At 38.9% G+C, this 18029-nt stretch overlaps 1 protein-coding gene across 1 annotated transcript in view; it reads right to left on the reverse strand.

The window, feature by feature from the left end:
* Positions 1-2076: 2076 nt before the first annotated feature.
* The window catches only part of GLO1 (glyoxalase I), a 37421-nt gene continuing 21468 nt past the window's right edge, over positions 2077-18029 (reverse strand). Inside the window, exons 3-6 of the mRNA XM_040473396.1 lie at positions 8951-9091; positions 8059-8126; positions 7293-7382; positions 2077-3580 (exon numbers count right to left, since the gene is read on the reverse strand). Of these exons, the coding sequence (XP_040329330.1) occupies positions 3492-3580; positions 7293-7382; positions 8059-8126; positions 8951-9091 (388 nt within the window). The 3' untranslated portion in view covers positions 2077-3491. The remainder of the gene's footprint in view (positions 3581-7292; positions 7383-8058; positions 8127-8950; positions 9092-18029) is intronic.

Raw genomic sequence — 18029 nt, forward strand, 5'->3', positions numbered from 1 at the left:
TCGGTCTTTATTTTAAAATATCCAGGGGTGCCTGGGTGGCTCAGTCAGTTGAGCATCCGACTTCGGCTCAGGTCATGGTCTCGCAGTCTGTGGGTTCGAGCCCCGCATCGGGCTCTGTGCTGACAGCTCAGAGCCTGGAACCTGCTTCTGATTCTGTGTCTCCCTCTCTGTCTGCCCCTCCCCTGCTCATGCTCTGTCTCTCTCTGTCAAAAATAAACATTAAAAAAAAAAAATTATAAAATATCTAATAGTGTTGGGCACCTGGGTGGCTCATTTGGTTAAGCAGCTGCTTCAGTTCGGGTCATAATCTCACGGTTCATGGGTTCGAGCCCCACATTGGGCTCTGTACACACACAGTGAAGCCTGCTTTAGATTCTCTCTCTCCTCTCTCTGTCCCTCCTCAACTCATGTTTTCTCTCTTAAAAATAAACTGAAAAAAAGATAATAAAATATCTAATAGGGTTAACAGTACTTGAGTGAGCAGTTTTACTTTTTCACACCTAAGAGGAAGCACCTGACTACTTCATTGTTTTCTAGTGTAGTAGTATCTGGGCATTTGTATGTTAAAATTCATGTTGTATTACAAATTGGTTTCACTTTTCCTTTATATTACAATAGAGTCACTGGACTGACCATTTCTGGAATTGTGTATGTAGGTAAATTATATGTGAATTTCATTTTAGGATAGTGGGTGTGATCGATGTTATAAATGTTCCCACGTAATAATAAAAAGAGTCTGCTAAGTCTGATAGGGTTGAGAACTACAATCTCAGACCAGGCTTTTCAAGGGCAGGAAATGTCTGATTTCTTACAGGTCCTCAACATTTAGTTTCACCCTGTTGCAGTTTCTGTTTATGCTACTCAGAAGCCCTTATTTGCTCCTCCACATGTGGAAGTCTCAGTTTTGACCCAGTGCCCATCCTCAGGTGGGCAAGTAAATATGATCTATCTAACCCAGAGAGGCCATTCCCTTTGTCAGTGATTAAAAACAGGCAAGTGATCCAGATGTAGTCAAGACATGAGGGGAATGCTGAGGAGCTTTGGGAAAGGCTTTAAAGTCATTAAAGACACAGGAGGAACGAAAGTCATTTTCTTTTACTGGACATTGTTGGATTATACTGGACACCTGGAATCGTGGTAGGCATGCACTTTTGATCATGAGTATTAGTAGCCCAGAAAGAAAATGCTGAGAATGTCAGTTTGGGAAGGGTGGAAGGAAACCAGCGATCTTGATATTTCTGAACCCTCTATCAACCCATTTTTAGAACCTCTGAAGTGCTTGACATCTGATAGTGTTGGGTCTTTTCTTATTGCCAGCAGCAAGCATCCTTACTAATATAACCCTCTTCACAAGCAGTTGTGTTGCTAAGGAGTATTTATACACACTGTAAGCATCCTGCTCAGAATGCTACGTAGGGAAGCTACAATAATTCTCTCTCAGCCATCAGCACCTTCTTCAAACCACTGTATTATAACTGAGTCCCAGGCTTAGCTGTGAAGGACTCACATGAGACTGATTTTACATTGACAGCTACACAGTCTTGTGGTCCAATTGTGGAAAACAAGAAAACTTGTGCTCTACGTCACTATTTCATATCACCACTTTTAGGTAAGTTCATTGGGAAATCGCTGAATTGTCCCAATCCCTCACCTGGTGATCCAATATACATCTTCTCAATGCAGAGATGAATTAAGGAATACACAAGGGCTGTCTTTTGGCAAGTTTTACTTAGCAAGTAGAGCAAGCTTCTTTCCATAGAAACAAGGTTTAAATGACTGATTTGTAAATCTAGTCACCCTCCCATTTGATAATTCTAGTACCTAACATGTGACATTGGTCTTCGTTGGTTCCCACAAGTCACCTTTTGATAGTTGGTCCTTCTTCTTTTGTACTTTTCCTCCCACATTGCTTTATCCCTATTTACTCTTTCCACCTTTCCCACACTCCCTTATATACACTATCTGCTTTTGTAGGATATGCAGATTTACAGCTATTCCAAGTTCAGAGCGAGCCTGTAAGCCCTTTCAAATTTCTGCAGGCTTTCTTAAAAAGAACTGGACAGTTTACAAATTAAACACGGTCTTATTTAAAAGTGTACTTTATTTCAGTCTGTAAGTCCTGCTATTTGTTTGACTTGCTCACATAATCCATTCCATCCAAAAAAAGAAATGTCAGCTGCTTGTAGCCATGTTAGCACAGTTGGCACAGCCTACCCAAAGGTCTTCCACTGGAGCCTATGGAAAATCTAAAATGTCAGGTAAACCACAAACTGGACGTTCTTATTCTCCGGGCCACGAGATTGTCAAAATCAGTTTGGTTTCTTAAAATCCACCAAATATCAATGGCAAGGAAGACCATAGAGCTGCTCTCTGATAACTAAGTAATGTTGTCACTAAATATAATTTACTCTAAATGATTACTTGGCATCAGGAAGACCTTGGGGTAGGGGCTTTTCACGAGTAATACAAGCGCTGCTTGCCCAGGAATAAGCAGGTGTCCCCAGAGCAGTTGTGTGCTACAGACTTCCTCCACCCTTTCTTCCCTCTCCATGGTTCTCAGGGCCCAGAGCTGAGAGGACAACATTCAAGCTCACTGGAGGTCTGCACAGCAGAGATGAGTGGAGAAGGTATTGTGAGGCACTAATTTTTGAGGTACAATCTAAACACTAAAAATGATCATCAGAGCTCAAGCACTGGAGCCTATTTATATTGCCTTCAATTCCATTAAAGTTATTTACGTGTCTAGCTTGCTTGCTTTCTCTCAGGATGAAGGATAGCTGGGAGGTTTAAATGAGATACAGTATGCGACAGTCTAGCCCAGTGTCTGCATACCCAGTAAATATTACTCCCATCTACCTCCCCATCCCCAAATAAAGCGGTTAGTCCTTGAACTTTGAAAGTACTTCGTGAATAAGAAGAAATTAGTTTTCCTATCAACATCCTTGTCAGTCTGATTCTGAATTGCTCCCAAGACTACCTTCTCTTTTGTAAAATAAACACCTAATACTGTTTGAAATATACATGAAGTTTCATTTTTGTTCACTGTTCTTTACTTTCCATTGTGAAGTTATTTCTGAGGAACTGAAACCCCAGAAGGTAACCACAACAAAAACTTGTCAATTTTTTTTTTTTTTTTTTTTTGAGAATAAGGATTCAAAGGCAGACTTGTAGAGAAGTCATATTCATACTTAGGAAACAGAAGCCAAATGCAGCCTCTGAAGGGAAATGTTCTAATTATTATCTAAAAAAGTAAAGTTATATAACTACATTCAAGGACACAAGACAAAGCACTACTTTAAAACCAGAATGACTGAACAGTTAGGTGAAACACATAGCTGAAATAGAAAAGGGGAATGGACTTCAGAACAATTTGAATTGGGACAATGATTCTTCAGTCCTAGATGTTTCTGTTATCTGAATATCTTAACACTATTTCCTTTTTACCTCCCACAAGGTCTTCACTGAAATCGCAAAGCAGTATTCTCACAGAACTAAATAATGGTTGTCATTTTGTTAGGATTCAAAATTTCAATCCAGTAGCCATCAGGATCTTGAATAAATGCCAGGCCTTTCATTTTACCTGTAAGATAAAATGATTTTTATTATAGAGAGACTTTAAAAATTTTTTTAATATTTTTATTTTATTGTTCATTTAGAATATTTTTTATTCAAATTTTATTTTATTTTTATTTTTTTAAATTTACATCCAAATTAGCATATAGTGCAACAATGATTTCAGGAGTAGATTCCTTAGTGCCCCTTACCCATTTAGCCCATCCCCCCTCCCACAACCCCTCCAGTAACCCTCTGTTTGTTCTCCATATTTATGAGTCTCTTATGCTTTGTCCCCCTCCCTATTTTTATATTATTTTTCTTTCCCTTCCCTTGTGTTCATCTGTTTTGTCTCTTAAAGTCCTCATATGATATTTGTCTTTCTCGGACTAATTTCACTTAGCATAATACCCTCCAGTTCCATCCACATAGTTGCAAATGGCAAGATTTCATTCTTCATTGCCGAGTAATACTCCATTGTATATATATATACCACATCTTTATCCATTCGTCCATTGATGGACATTTGGGCTCTTTCCATACTTTGGCTATTATTGATAGTGCTGCTATAAACATTGGGGTGCATGTGTCCCTTCAAAACAGCACACCTGTATCCCTTAGATAAATGCCTAGTAATGCAATTGCTGGGTCGTAGGGTAGTTCTATTTTTAGTTTTTTGAGGAACCTCCATACTGTTTTCCAGAGTGGCTGCACCAGCTTGCATTCCCATTTATTCAAATTTTAATCTGCGTTTTAACAAAATACGTTGTTTTGTTTATAGTTTTAACCTTAAAAAATTGTCAGTGTTGCCCAAATACATGTTTCTGAGAATAACTCACACAGTATCTTCTACACATAGCTGGAAGCCAACTCTCCTGAAATAAACTGTGGGACCAGCTGCAATTTTAGGCATCAGATTTTTACTTCATCTTCATGATACATTTCATGCTACCCGTTGAGTAGTCAAAGAGACTGTCTTATTTAAAAAAATTTGTTTTGTATTTATTTATTTTGAGAGATGGAAAAAGCATGAGCAGGGGAGGGGCAGAGAGAGGAGCAGGGGGACAATGCTCCACATGGCCAGCACAGAGACCGATGTGGGGCTCAAACCCATGAACTGTGAGATCATGACCTGAGCTGAAACCAAGAGCCGACACATAACCCACTGAGCCACGCAGGTGCCCCAAGACTGTCTCATTTTAAAGAGGAAAATAAACTAAGGAGGTGTTGGAGCAGGCAGCATGGCATACCCACACAGCCAAAAGAGTCATTGGCTTGGGGCATAACAAACTCTTTAAACACTATTCTAAGTCACTCGAGCTCTGCCAGTCAGTCTTTCTCCCAGGAATTCATAACTGGGATTGAGAAGCTAGAAGGTCTAGTAGTAGAGTTGTTTGCTTAAGTGCAGAAATGTGACCTCAGCAATCTATTTTGGGACCAAGATGCTAAATTAGTTTGACTCCTATCTCTCTCTGGCTCTTTTCCCCAAGATCAGCCCCAGAGGAACATATATGGAAAATGAAAGAAAAAAAAAAGTAACACACCCTTGGGGTGATGACTGAGGACTGGAAAAGGTGGGGGTGGGGTGACTGTTTTAACCTGGTCCATGTGGGAATGGATAGTTTTGGCCTGGACCAGAAGGCAGTCCATCACAGTTGTGGGAGAATAAACAGAAGGGGTTTTGTTAATTTGGCTCTTGCTCCGCCCTGTGCCTTGGACATCAGCTCCTACCCCCTCGCTGGGGGAGGTTCAAACTACTGGTTCAGATGTCCTCAGGAGTAATTAAGGGCAGTACCAAGTCTTATGCCTGTGAGGAACGGACAAAAACAGGTGAGAAACAACTGATCTCCCCAGCCTTCACTTTCCACACAAGGTTAGGGAATAACCATCTTGGAAGGAAGTGCCTCCTACTAATACTCCTTTTCTCTGAGGGACAAGGGGGAAGATGTGACCTGAAGAGCTGCTCTGCAAAACATGAGGTGTTTAACTCTCGTTTTCAGGTGGCTAGGGATCTCTGCCTGGCCCATCTTCCTGAGATCGTGTGAGCTGTTAAAGAGTTGGGTCTAGCCTCCCCCGATTCACATTCCCTGATGCACTGCAACAGTAACAGATGCAATGAAAAAAGACTCCACAGAGACCAAAGTAACAAGAATTTGAGGAACATAACCATAAAACAAACAGTGGATTATAGATTCGAACAGAACAAATATCAAACCAATGGGCCAAGAGCTATTAAAATATATAAAAGTGGGGGGTGCCTGGCTGGCTCAGTCAGAAGAGCATATGACTCATGATGTCACGGTTGTGAGTTCAAAGGAAAGTAAACTTAAGGTTTTACATTCAACAAAACTGCCATTCATAGAGAAAGGTATGGGTCTGAGGCATACAAAGTTAAAACTTTTGCCTCACAAACCCTTTAAAAACTATTTTGGTTGAGATTCTTAGTAAAGGGACAGAAAAACCCACAAGATGCTGTAAGAGATACACAGAGAAAAGGTGGCCAAATACTTTGATATATGTATTATTTTCAAAAAGCCAAGGCCAAGTGGCACCTGGCTAGGTCAGTTGGTAGAGCACGTGACTCTTGATCTCAGGGTTATAAGTCTTAACCCCACATTGGGTACAGAGTCCACTGAAAAATAAAAACAAAAAACAAAAAAAACACAAGGCCAAAGAAAGGAAAAATGTATCAGTAATATCTCACTCTGGGAGGATATCTGGATAGCAAATCTTTTAATTGAAAACAAAAGGATTAAAATGAAATGTGAACTCTTTCAAACAAAAATTGAAATAATAAATTATGATGGCAGAAACAGATCTAAGTAAAATAATCATAATATGTGTAAATCCAACAAAATGTAGATATATACACTATTTCTTTTTTTTTAATTTTTTTTTTTCTTTTCAACGTTTATTTTATTTTTGGGACAGAGAGAGACAGAGCATGAACGGGGGAGGGGCAGAGAGAGAGGGAGACACAGAATCGGAAACAGGCTCCAGGCTCTGAGCCATCAGCCCAGAGCCTGACGCGGGGCTCGAACTCCCAGACCGCGAGATCGTGACCTGGCTGAAGTCGGACGCTTAACCGACTGCGCCACCCAGGCGCCCCTATATACACTATTTCTAGAGACGGACTTAAAACCTAAGGACATACAAGGGTTGCAGAAGAATGAAAATGAAATACCAGCCATTATTAACCAAGAAGATGTGGTGTTAGTTACATGAAAATCAGATAAAATAGGCCTTATGGAACTTATTTTTGGATGGCTAGATACATGCTGAAATAGTAAAAACTGGTGGCCAGTGACAGAATGTGGTAAAGTCAAAAGTGGGGGAGAGAGCCTAGGATTTTTTTGTTTTTTAAGTAGTCTCCATGCCCAGTGCAGAGCCCAACATGGGGCCTGAACTCACAACCCTGAGATTAAGACCTGAGCTGAGACCAAGAGTCAAATGCTTAACTAACTGAGCCACCCAGGTGCCTGAGAACATAGGTTTTTGATGGCTCTTCCAGACTCTGAGTCTAGTCCCTTGTGAAGCCACCCTAGTTGCTGTCTTAGTTCCCTAAGATACCCAGGTATCTTTCCAATAATTCCTCTGTTTTCCTTACACTGGTTGAAACAGACTTCTTCAAAGTTCCTTGCACCCAGAGGGTACTGACTATATCAGTACCCTCTGTGGGTGCTTAGTAAATGTTACGTAACTCAAAGGAGAGGCCTGCGGAAAACCAGTAGCAGACTCACCATCATCAGGTTTCTTCACAAATTTGACTCCCAGTTCTTCAAATCTTTTACAAGCACCATGTACATCAGGAACAGCAATTCCAATGTGACCTGAGGTGGTCATCCCCAAAACAAGGCAGGCAGAAGGAAGAAATAATTACTTCAGGGTATCCAAGTATCACAAGTAGCTTCCAAAAGTCGTTTATTTCAAAATATAAGACACCTGAAAACAGACTGAGTCAAATAAGTTCAAAACATATAGTAAAGAACAAGAATCTAAGTCTTGGTTAGATATAATAAACTAATCAGTAGCTCTGAATAATAAATTATGTAAAAGAGGCCTGATAGTGGGGCTCATGCATAGTTCAATCTGTTAAGAATTACTATATCATGAAAGAGTAATCCTTTATTCATACCGAATAGGTTTGTTGTGGACACTGCATACATAGCAGCCAATATAAACCTACAATCCTGTCATCCTGACTGAGAGATTATAGACGGGGGCAGAAGTGTATGCTAGCAGAAATGGGGATTCTTATCAACCACAGGTTTTGTTTTTTAAATTAAAAAGTCCACTGGAAGTATAATACTGAGACTGAAAAGTAAAATCATTGTGAGAGTAAATGTAGAGTTTAGGTAGAGACTACGAAATTAAACAATTCCTAAATCAAATTTTTCCTGGAAAATGAAAATAACCATACTCCTAAGAAGTTGATTATTCTTAATATATACACAATGCACAAATCACACAAATCCATGTATATTACATACGCATAGGCAAACGTACCAAATCCTCGAGGGTCTGAGTTGCCACTGTGGTAACTCTGGGTCTCATCATCTTCGGTGCCCCAGTTGCTACAAAAGGAGGGAAAACATAATTACAAGTGACTGGTAGAACAGATATTCTGAAAAGAAAATTGCAACAATCTCTTTGAAATCATACCATTTAAATATACTTGGTTTATTCCTTACTACTGTAAATATTAAGTTTTCAACCACAGAAAAGGCAAATGGGCAAAATATGATTTTAATTAGGCTAAGGAGACAATAAAACCAGGCATCTGGATAAGACCAATAATGATACCAACAGCAACTGTCATTTATTGTACTTTATTGAGGATACTTTCTTTGAGGACTTCATTAAATCTTTAACAACAGCTCTGTGGGCTAGATTTGAGTCCCCATTTCATAAATGAGACTGCCATGGAGGGAGGTGACAGAACTTGTTCAGGGTGGCAGAGCCAACACTCATGTCTAGTCTGTCTGATTCCAGAGCTGTTTTGAATCAGGGACACACTAAATCACACACTCTGAAATAAATGCTCTTTTGTTAGTTGTTCAAGAGGACACAGAAACAACGTAAAAAATTAAAAAAAAACATTTCTAAAATCCTGAAGTTATGAAGACGTTAGTTACAGTGCTTCAACATTCATTAGCTGTAGTTTGGCAAGTATCTTGCCAATTCAGTCCTACATTCTCTATCTAAAAGACAAACTAGCCCTACCGCCTTGCCCTACCCACCAAAACAGTACAAAGACCAAAGATCCATGATAAAAGATTCAAACTGTTATAAATGCAAACTGATTAGGCAGATCTGGTTTGAATTAAGCTTGTAAGTAAGGAAAAAAAGGTTTAAGAAAATGTAGAATATATATAAAAAGATAAAAACTCATACTCACTGTGTCAATTCAAGTGTAGCTTTCCTGGAAAACACCCATGCTACTTTTTCATTTTTATCTTTTGGGATGTCATTTTTTTCCTCATAAGCCAAGAAATAGATTGAAAATTTCATAGTGGGAAAATCTGATTTTTGGAGTAGCCTACAATTAAATAACAAGTTAATCAATTAACAATAGGAAAAGTTGGCTCATATTAAAATCAGTATGACAATATTCAAGTTCTACTAAGAATAAAAGCCCTATGTAGTGAGGCCATTTAATAGGAAAAACAGGGAAATCAATGAAAATATCTCACTAAAAAAAAAAAAACCTATTTATCTGTAAATATCAGTGAAATTAAAAAATTTTAAAAAGCAAACTTTCATAATTCAATTTTTCAAATATAATAAAACTTACCTGGGATTATAGTACTTGCTTATAAATGGCAAAATGTATCTTCAAAAGAAAATTTTGTCTAATTTTGGTGAAAAATACAATATATTACCTTATTGTTCTTTCAGATATATGGCATTCAGTTAAATAAAATACATTTACTGAGTTCTTACTATGCCAAAATTAGGAAAAGAAACTAAGGATAAATGGTTAAAAGAGAAGGAAGGACAGATGAGTATCACAGAAAATGTGAATGTCAATGAGAAAGTGGTTAACCATATGAGATCCTGCAGAAAGATCAAGCAGCATTAAGACTGAGAATGGGTCACTGGATATGGAAAGGTCCTGCGAGGCCACTCTCAGCAGCATGAGGCAGGAGAGAAGGGAAGGTACCCAGGTAAAACAGCAAGCATGGTTGACCTATATAGGTGATTGGTGATGATGGGAAAGAGGGCAAGGGAGCAGAAGGCAAGAATCATGCTAGAATGGAGAAGACTTAAGATTGTTTGTAGGTTGAGGGAAAAGAGCCATGTAAAGGCCACTTTTATGCAAACAGGCTTGAGCCATGGAATGTAGAAAGGGCCTATAGGGACCACCTGGCTGAACACAGACAGGCCCATCAGGCGCCCCACCTCACAGGCCCTAATTAACCAATGGGCTACTTACAACCAGGAAGAGCTACCAAAAAAGGAAGAATTCCATACATTGCCATACGTCCTCATCTTCCCCTTTAAAAACAGTCCCCACCCACTGCTTCCTTGCAGACACCTCTCCTTTGCTGTCTTGCCCCCTCTCCCCTACATTCTATACCCTTTGTTCTGCCTCAGGTGAATTCTCCCACCTCCCGTGCCACAGCTTCCTCCCAACTGATTGTTGCCCCACATTTGGGGCACAGCCTCTAATGGAGAGACATCCCATTTAGACACCACAAGCCAGCAGAAAGGGAATAACTGATGTGAGACAAAGAGTGAATGAATTACTAATCCTAATGTTTTAAAAAACGTAATTGAAGTCATGGCCTATAAAGTGAGTTTAAAGAGTATAAGATTACTTTGCAAGGAGTAGGGTAGAATAAGGATGTATGCAATTTTATTTAGATTATTGAGGATTAAGTGCACAAAGATGGCCCTATTTGTAATCAATAAGAGGGAATGGTTGAAGCCTACCTAGCAAATGGAAATTTCTAAGTTCTATTTCAAGTCTTTCAATTATCACTGCTATGTAATATGCCTTGGTCCACTGAGACCCAGACATTGACTTATCACAAATAAGATTTACTCTAACATGTTTATAATAAGGCATCAAACACCTCAAATACCGTCATGAAAAACAATCTCTGCGCTTACTAAAACAGATTGCACAAGCCTTACAGACCAATCAGGTGGGAACTAGAGCAAATAAACCTGTTGTATAACCTGCTTTTCTCAGCTGAGTATATCTTTCAGTATAATGTCAAGTTGCACCCTGTTTGGAGGCTCTTGAAAAACAAGGTCAACACTGGAGTCGATCAGACCTGGATTCAAATTCCTGCTCTGCCAGGTACCCATTGTGGCATCTGGGGCCAGTAACTTAATGTCTTTAAACTCTGGTTTCTTCCTTCATTTGTAAAATGGGATATAAACTATTTCATAAGCTACTATGGAAACTGTATGAAGAAACATATACAGTGCCTGGCAAATACCAAGTCTTCAATGTATTTGTTTTCACTCTTTTAAATGTTCTGTAAACATACAAAACTACTTTTTCTGGAAAGAATAAGAAGAAACTGTTAAGAGCAATAGTCTTTGGGGAGAAGGACTGGGAAAGGGAGGTGACCATTTTTCATTTTGTATTTTTCTGAACTGGTCAGATTTTCTAAACAAACATATACTGTATTACTTGAATTTTTCTCTCAATGGAAATGATCTAGGCAGTAAAATAAAAATCATTTACTTTTATTCTTTATGTATCTATATTGTCAGACACAAACAAACTCATGTTATCTAGGGAAACAAATCAAGAAAAATAAAAAGCTTTAAGGATTACAAGATCAGTAGACACTACCTATTCAGCAAAAGAGAACACACACTGTAAAAATGGGACGGATGGCCAGTTTTCAGTAAACTCATTTATTTGCTAAATAATGCATGTTTATAACTACATCTTTTCTGAAGTAAACAAGAGGCCATAACATTGAAAGGATTTGAACACATTAAGGGTTAAACTTGCAGCTCCCAGAGAGAACAGAGGTAGAGAACACACAAGTACTCATCCCTTGCTGTCCAGAGAGCCTGGTTGGCACAAAGAACTTGACAGAAGCCCTGGCAGGTCAAACCTAGTCCCAGACTCCTGACCAAAAGGACTTCTGTGATTTTTTTTTTTTTTTTTACTTTATTTAGTTTTGAGAGAGAGAGAGAGAGAGAGAGAGAGAGAGAGCGCGCGCAAGTGCACTCGCACAAGTTGGGGAGGGGCAGAGATAGAGGGAAACCCAGAATCCAAAGCAGGCTCCAGGCTCTGAGATGTGCAGGGCTTGAACTCATGAACTGTGAGATCATGACCTGAGCTGAAGTCAGACGCTTAACCAACTGAGCCACTCAGGCACCCAAGGACTTCTGTGACTTTTGAAGAAAAGTTTAATCTGTTTTTTTTATTTTTAATGAAAACATTCCCTATATTTACAAAACTATGGGCACAGGGAGGGGCCAAGATGGCAGAGCAGCATGGAAGTTTTTTTTGTCTCTCTCGCCCTTGAAATGCAGCTAGATCAACACCAAACCATCTTGCACATCTTGAAACCTGATATGAGGATTAACACAACAATCTGCACAACTTGAACCAGAGAACTCAGCAGGTATATGGTGCGGAGAGGTGAACTGGGGAAGAGAGAAACCGTGTAGGGCAGGGAGCTGGTTTTGCTCGTGGAGAGGATAGAGACAACGGGGAGAGTACAGGAAAAGCACCCTGCCCCCTGAAAGCAGCTGAAGAGAAAGAGTGGAAACACCTGCAAGGGACTGAATGAGAAAGGGAGAAAGGAGAAAGAAAAGGGTTTAAATACCATTAATGACTATCTACAGGGGAGCAGAGTCTGAAACTCCGCAACTTAATACCTGGCAGAGCTCTGATGGGAAGGGCGAATCCCCAGGAGCGGACGGTGAGGTCTGAGGGGTCCTCATGCCACACAGGGAGAGGCAATTCCCCTGCTGGGAGGACATATGGGAGAGGCTGTGCAGCCTCCCCACAGGCAAAAGTCCTAGTGGACCTGGGAAAACAGTCATATTCGCTATGGTAGAACAAGGACATTAAGGGTTCAATGAAGCCTGGCATCAGATGTGTGTTGTGATTTACCATTATCCCTGAAAAGCTGCAGCTACACAATCACGCAAACTTTTTCTGGGGTGGGCTGGCACCTGTCTGCAGTCTCTAGGCATCTGCAGCAGCGCAGTCTCACAAACTTTCCTGGGGGTGGACCAGCACCTGGCCATTGCTCAGCATCTGAGGTGGTCAAAGCCGTAGGGCCCTCAGAAGTGAGGGGTTTGGAAACACAACCTCAGTTGAGCTAAAACTCAGGAGGGAGGTGCCGCCTGCCAAGCTGATGGCTTGATCACTGACAGTATAGAAGAGGGAAGTAGACAGAAGCCAGAGACAAAGGAGGGGTGCTTGATTGCCAGTGGGTGAGAGCACAGAGTTCTGATACTAGAGACTGGGTAGCTGGGTGACACCATTTTCACCCCTCCAACACATGTGCATACACGCCTACACACGCCACAATGATCCATCCCAGTAAACTAAGCAGTGCATCGAGTGGAGAACAAAGCTGTTACACCAGGCCCCAGCCAAATGGGTCAATGGTGCTCCAGAAGAACACCACAAGTCTCTCTGCCTGCTTAGTTTACGGACTATAAAGTGCTTCATGGTTTGACTTCTAGGGGAAACTGGATGTAATTTCAATCACATTTCTTTCTGTTCACTGGTCCATCTATTCAATGTTTTTTCTTTTTCTTTTCTTATTCTTGAATACAGAAAGAGAAAAAAATTTTATTTTTATTTCCTTTTTTATGAAAAAGATTCTAATTTTTTCTACAATAGTTTTTACTTTTTTGTATATTTTTAAAATTCTATTTTACTTTCATCACTTCATTTTATTCTATTTTACTGTATTCATTTTTTTCATTTTCAAACATTTTCCTTTTTTTCTTTTTTATCTTTCTTATCATTTTTTTCTCTATCGTATCAAGCTTCTTTCAACAACCAGACCAAAACACACCTAGAATCTAGCATCCTTTATTTGATTTCTTTGTGTTGTTTTTAATTTTTTCATTTTTATTTATTTATTTATTTTATTAATTCTTTTACTTCCTTCAAAATGATGAAATGAAGGAATTCACCCCAAAAGAAATAACAGGAGGAAATGACAGCCAGGGACTTAATACAGACACAAGCAAGATATCTGAACCAGAATTTAGAATCACAATAATAACAATACTAGCTGGGGTTGAAAAAAAGCATAGAATCCCTTTCTGCGGAGATAAAAGAAGTAAAATCTAGTCAGAACAAAGTTAAAAATGCTCTGAGATGCAATCTCGAATGGATGCCATGGTAACAAGGATGGATGAAGCAGAATGGCGAATCAGCAATATAAAGGACAAACTTATAGAGAATAATGAAGCGGAAAAAAAGAGGGAAACTAAGGCAAAAGAGCACGATATAAGAATTAGAGAACTCAGTGACTCATTAGAAAGGAATAACATCCGAATCATAGGGGTCTCAGTAGATGAAGAGAGAGAAAAAGGGGTAGAAGGCTTATGTAAGCAAATCATAGCAGAAAACTTTCCTAACCTGGGGAAAGACACAAACATCAAAATCCAGGAAGCACAGAGAACTCCCATTAGATTCAACAAAAACCGACCATCAACAAGGCATATCACAGTCAAATTCAAAAAATACTCAGGCAAGGAAAGAACCATGAAAGCAGCAAAGGAAAACAAGTCCTTAAACTACTAGGGAAGAGAGATCAGGTTCACAGCAGACCCATTCACAGAAACTTGTCAGGCCAGAAAGGAGTGGCAAGATATATTCAATGTGCTGAACTGGAAACAAATACAACCAAAAATTCTTTATCCAGCAAGGTTGTCATTCAAAATAGAAGGAGATATAAAAAGATTCCCAAACAAGAACTAAAGGAGTTTGTGACCATTAAACCAGCCCTGCAAGAAATTTTAAGGGGACTCTCTGAAGGGGAGAAAAGACAGAAAAAAATGACCAAAAATAACAAAGATTAGAAAGGACCAGAGAACACCACCAGAAATTCCAACTTTACAGGCAACATAATGGCAATAAATTCATATCTTTCGGTACTCACTTTACATGTCAACGGACTAAACACTCCAATCAGAAGACACAGGGTAACAGAATGGATGAGTAAACAAAAATCCATCTATATGCTGTTTACGAGAGACCCATTTTAATGACCTGAAGACACCTTCAGATCGAAATTAAGGGATGGAGAACCATCTATCATGCTAATGGTCACAAAAGAAAGCCAGAGTGGCCACACTTGTATCAGAGAATCTAGATTTTAACATAAAGAATGTAACAAGAGATGAAGAAGGGTATTATATCATAATTAAGGGGTCTATCCACCAAGAAGATCCAACAATTGTAACATTTATGCTCCAAACTTGAGAGGACCCAAATATATAAATCAATTAATCACAAACATACAGAAACTCATTGATAATAATAGGGGACTTCAACACCCCACTTACAACAATGGACAGATCATCTAAACAGAAAATCAACAAGGAAACGATATCGTTGAATGACACACTGGACTGCACGGACTTAACATATATTCAGAACATTTCATCCCAAAGCAGCAGAATACACATTCTTCTCGAGTGCATATGGAACATTCCTCAGAATAGATCACATACTGGGACACAAATCAGCCCTTAACAACTACAAAAAGATCGAGATCATACCATGCATATTTTCAGACCACAACACTATGAAACTCGAAATCAACCACAAGAAAAAATTTGGAAAGACAACAAATACTTGGAGATTAAAGAACATCCCACTAAAGAATGAATGGGTTAACCAATACGTGAAAGAGAAAATTTAAAAGTACATGGAAGCCAATGAAAATGATAACACCACAGCCCAAAACCTCTGGGATGCAGCAAAGGCGGTCATAAGAGGGAAGTATATAGCAATCCAGGCCTTCCTAAAGAAGGTCGAAAGGTTTCAGATATGCAACCTAACCTTACACCTCAAAGAGCTGGAAAAAGAACAGCAAATAAAACCCCGAACCACTAAAAGACAGGGAATAATAAAGATTAGAGTAGAAATCAGTGCTATTGAAACCAAAAAAAAAAAATATATTAGAACAACAGATCAATGAAACCGGGAGCTGGTTCTTCAAAATAATTTAAAAAATTGATAAAACCCTAGCCAGTCTGATCAAAAAGAAAAAGGAAAGGACCCAAATAAATAAAATCAAGAATGAAAGAGGAGAGATCACAACCAACACAGCAGAAATACAAACAATAATAAGAGAATATTATGAGCAATTATATGCCAATAAATTGAGCAGTCTGGAAGAAATGGACAAATTCCTAGAAACATATAATAAAACTACCAAAACTGAAACAAGAAGAAATAGAAAATTTGAACAGACCCATAACCAGTAGAGAAATTGAATTAATAATCAAAAGTCTCCCAAAAAAACAAGATTCCAGGGCCAAAAGGCTTTCCAGGGGAATTCTACCAAACATTTAAAGAAGAATTAACACCTATTCTTTTGAAGCTGTTCCAAAAAATAGAAGTGGAAGGAAAACTTCCAGACTCATTCTGTGAAGGCAGCATTACGTTGATTCCAAAACCAAAGACCCCACTAAAAAGGAGAACTACAGACAAATTTCCCTGATGAACCTGGATGGAAAAATCTTCAACAAGATATTAGCAACCGGATCCAACAATACATTAAAAGAATTATTCACCATGACCAAGTGGGATTTATACCTGGGATGCAGGGCTTGTTCAATATCCACAAAACAATCAATGTGATTCACCACATCAATAAAAGAAAGGACAAGAACCACATGATCCTCTCAATAGATGCAGAGAAAACATTTGACAAAATACAGCATGCTTTCTTGACAAAACCCCTCAAGAATGTAAGGATAGAAGAATCATACCTCAAGATCATAAAACCAAATATGAAAGACCCACCGCTAATATCATCTTCAATGGGGAAAAACTGAGCACTTTCCCCCTAAGGTCAGGAACACGATAGGGATGTCCACTCTCACCACTGTTATTCAACATAGTATTGGAAGTCCTAGCCTCAGCAATCAGACAACACAAAGAAATAAAAGGCATCCAAATTGGCAAGGAGAAAGTCAAACTTTCACTCTTCACAGACATGATACTCTATATGGAAAATCCAAAAGATTTCACCAAAAACTGCTAGAACTGATCAATGAATTCAGCAAAGTGGCATGATATAAAATCAACGCACAGAAATCAGTTGCATTCCTATACACCAACAATGAAGCAACAGAAAAAGAAATCAAGGAATCGACCCCATTTACAATTTGCACCAAAAACCATAAAATATCTAGGAATAAACCTAACCAAAGAGGTGAAAAATCTATACACTGAAAACTATAGAAAGCTTATGAAAGAAATTGAAGACACAAAAAAATGGAAAAATATTCCATGCTCATGGATTGGAACAAATATTGTTAAAATGTCAGAACTACCGAAAGCAATCTACATATTCAATGCAATCCTAATCAAAATTGCACTGGCATTCTTCTCAGAACTAGAACAAACCATCCTAAAATTTGTATGACACCAGAAAAAGACCCCAAACAGCCAAAGCAATCCTGAAAAAGAAAACCAAAGCTGAAGGCTTCAAGATATATTACAAAGCTGTAATCATCAAGACAGTATGGTACTGGCACAAAAACAGACACTCAGATCAATGGAACAGAATAGAGAACCCAGAAATGGACCTGCAAACGTATGGCTAACTAATCTTTGACAAAGCATCCAATAGAAAAAAGAAAGTCTCTTCAGCAAATGGTGCTGGGAAAACTGGACAGCAACATGCAGAAAAATGAACCTGGACCACTTTCTTACACCATACACAAAAGTAAACTCAAAATGGATGAAAGACCTAAATGTAAGACAGGAAGCCATCAAAATCCTTGAGGAGAAAGCAGGCAAAAACCTCTTTGACGTTGGCCGCAGCAACTTCTTACTCAACACATCTCCAGAGGCAAGGGAAACAAAAGCAAAAATGAACTATTGGGACCTCATCAAGACAAAAAGCTTCTACATGGCAAAGGAAACAATCAGCAAAACCAAAAGACAACTGACAGAATGGGAGAAGATATATGCAAATAACGTATCAGACAAAGGGCTAGTATCCAAAATGTATGAAGAACTTATCAAACTCAACATCCAAAAAAATAATCCTGTGAAATGGGCAAAAGACATGAATAGATATTTCTCTAAAAAAGACATCCAGATGGCAAACAGACCATGAAAAAATGCTCAACATCACTCATCATCAGGGAAATACAAATTAAAACCACAATAAGATACCACCTCAGACCAATCAGAATGGCTAAAATTAATAACTCGGGCAACAACAGATGTTGGTGAGGATGTGAGAAAAGAGGATCTCTTTTGCATTGTTGGTGGGAATGCAAACTGG

The sequence above is a fragment of the Herpailurus yagouaroundi genome, unplaced genomic scaffold (assembly GCF_014898765.1).
Source record: "Herpailurus yagouaroundi ecotype Mexico unplaced genomic scaffold, PumYag 139, whole genome shotgun sequence".
In the NCBI taxonomy this organism is placed as follows: Eukaryota; Metazoa; Chordata; class Mammalia; order Carnivora; family Felidae; genus Herpailurus; species Herpailurus yagouaroundi.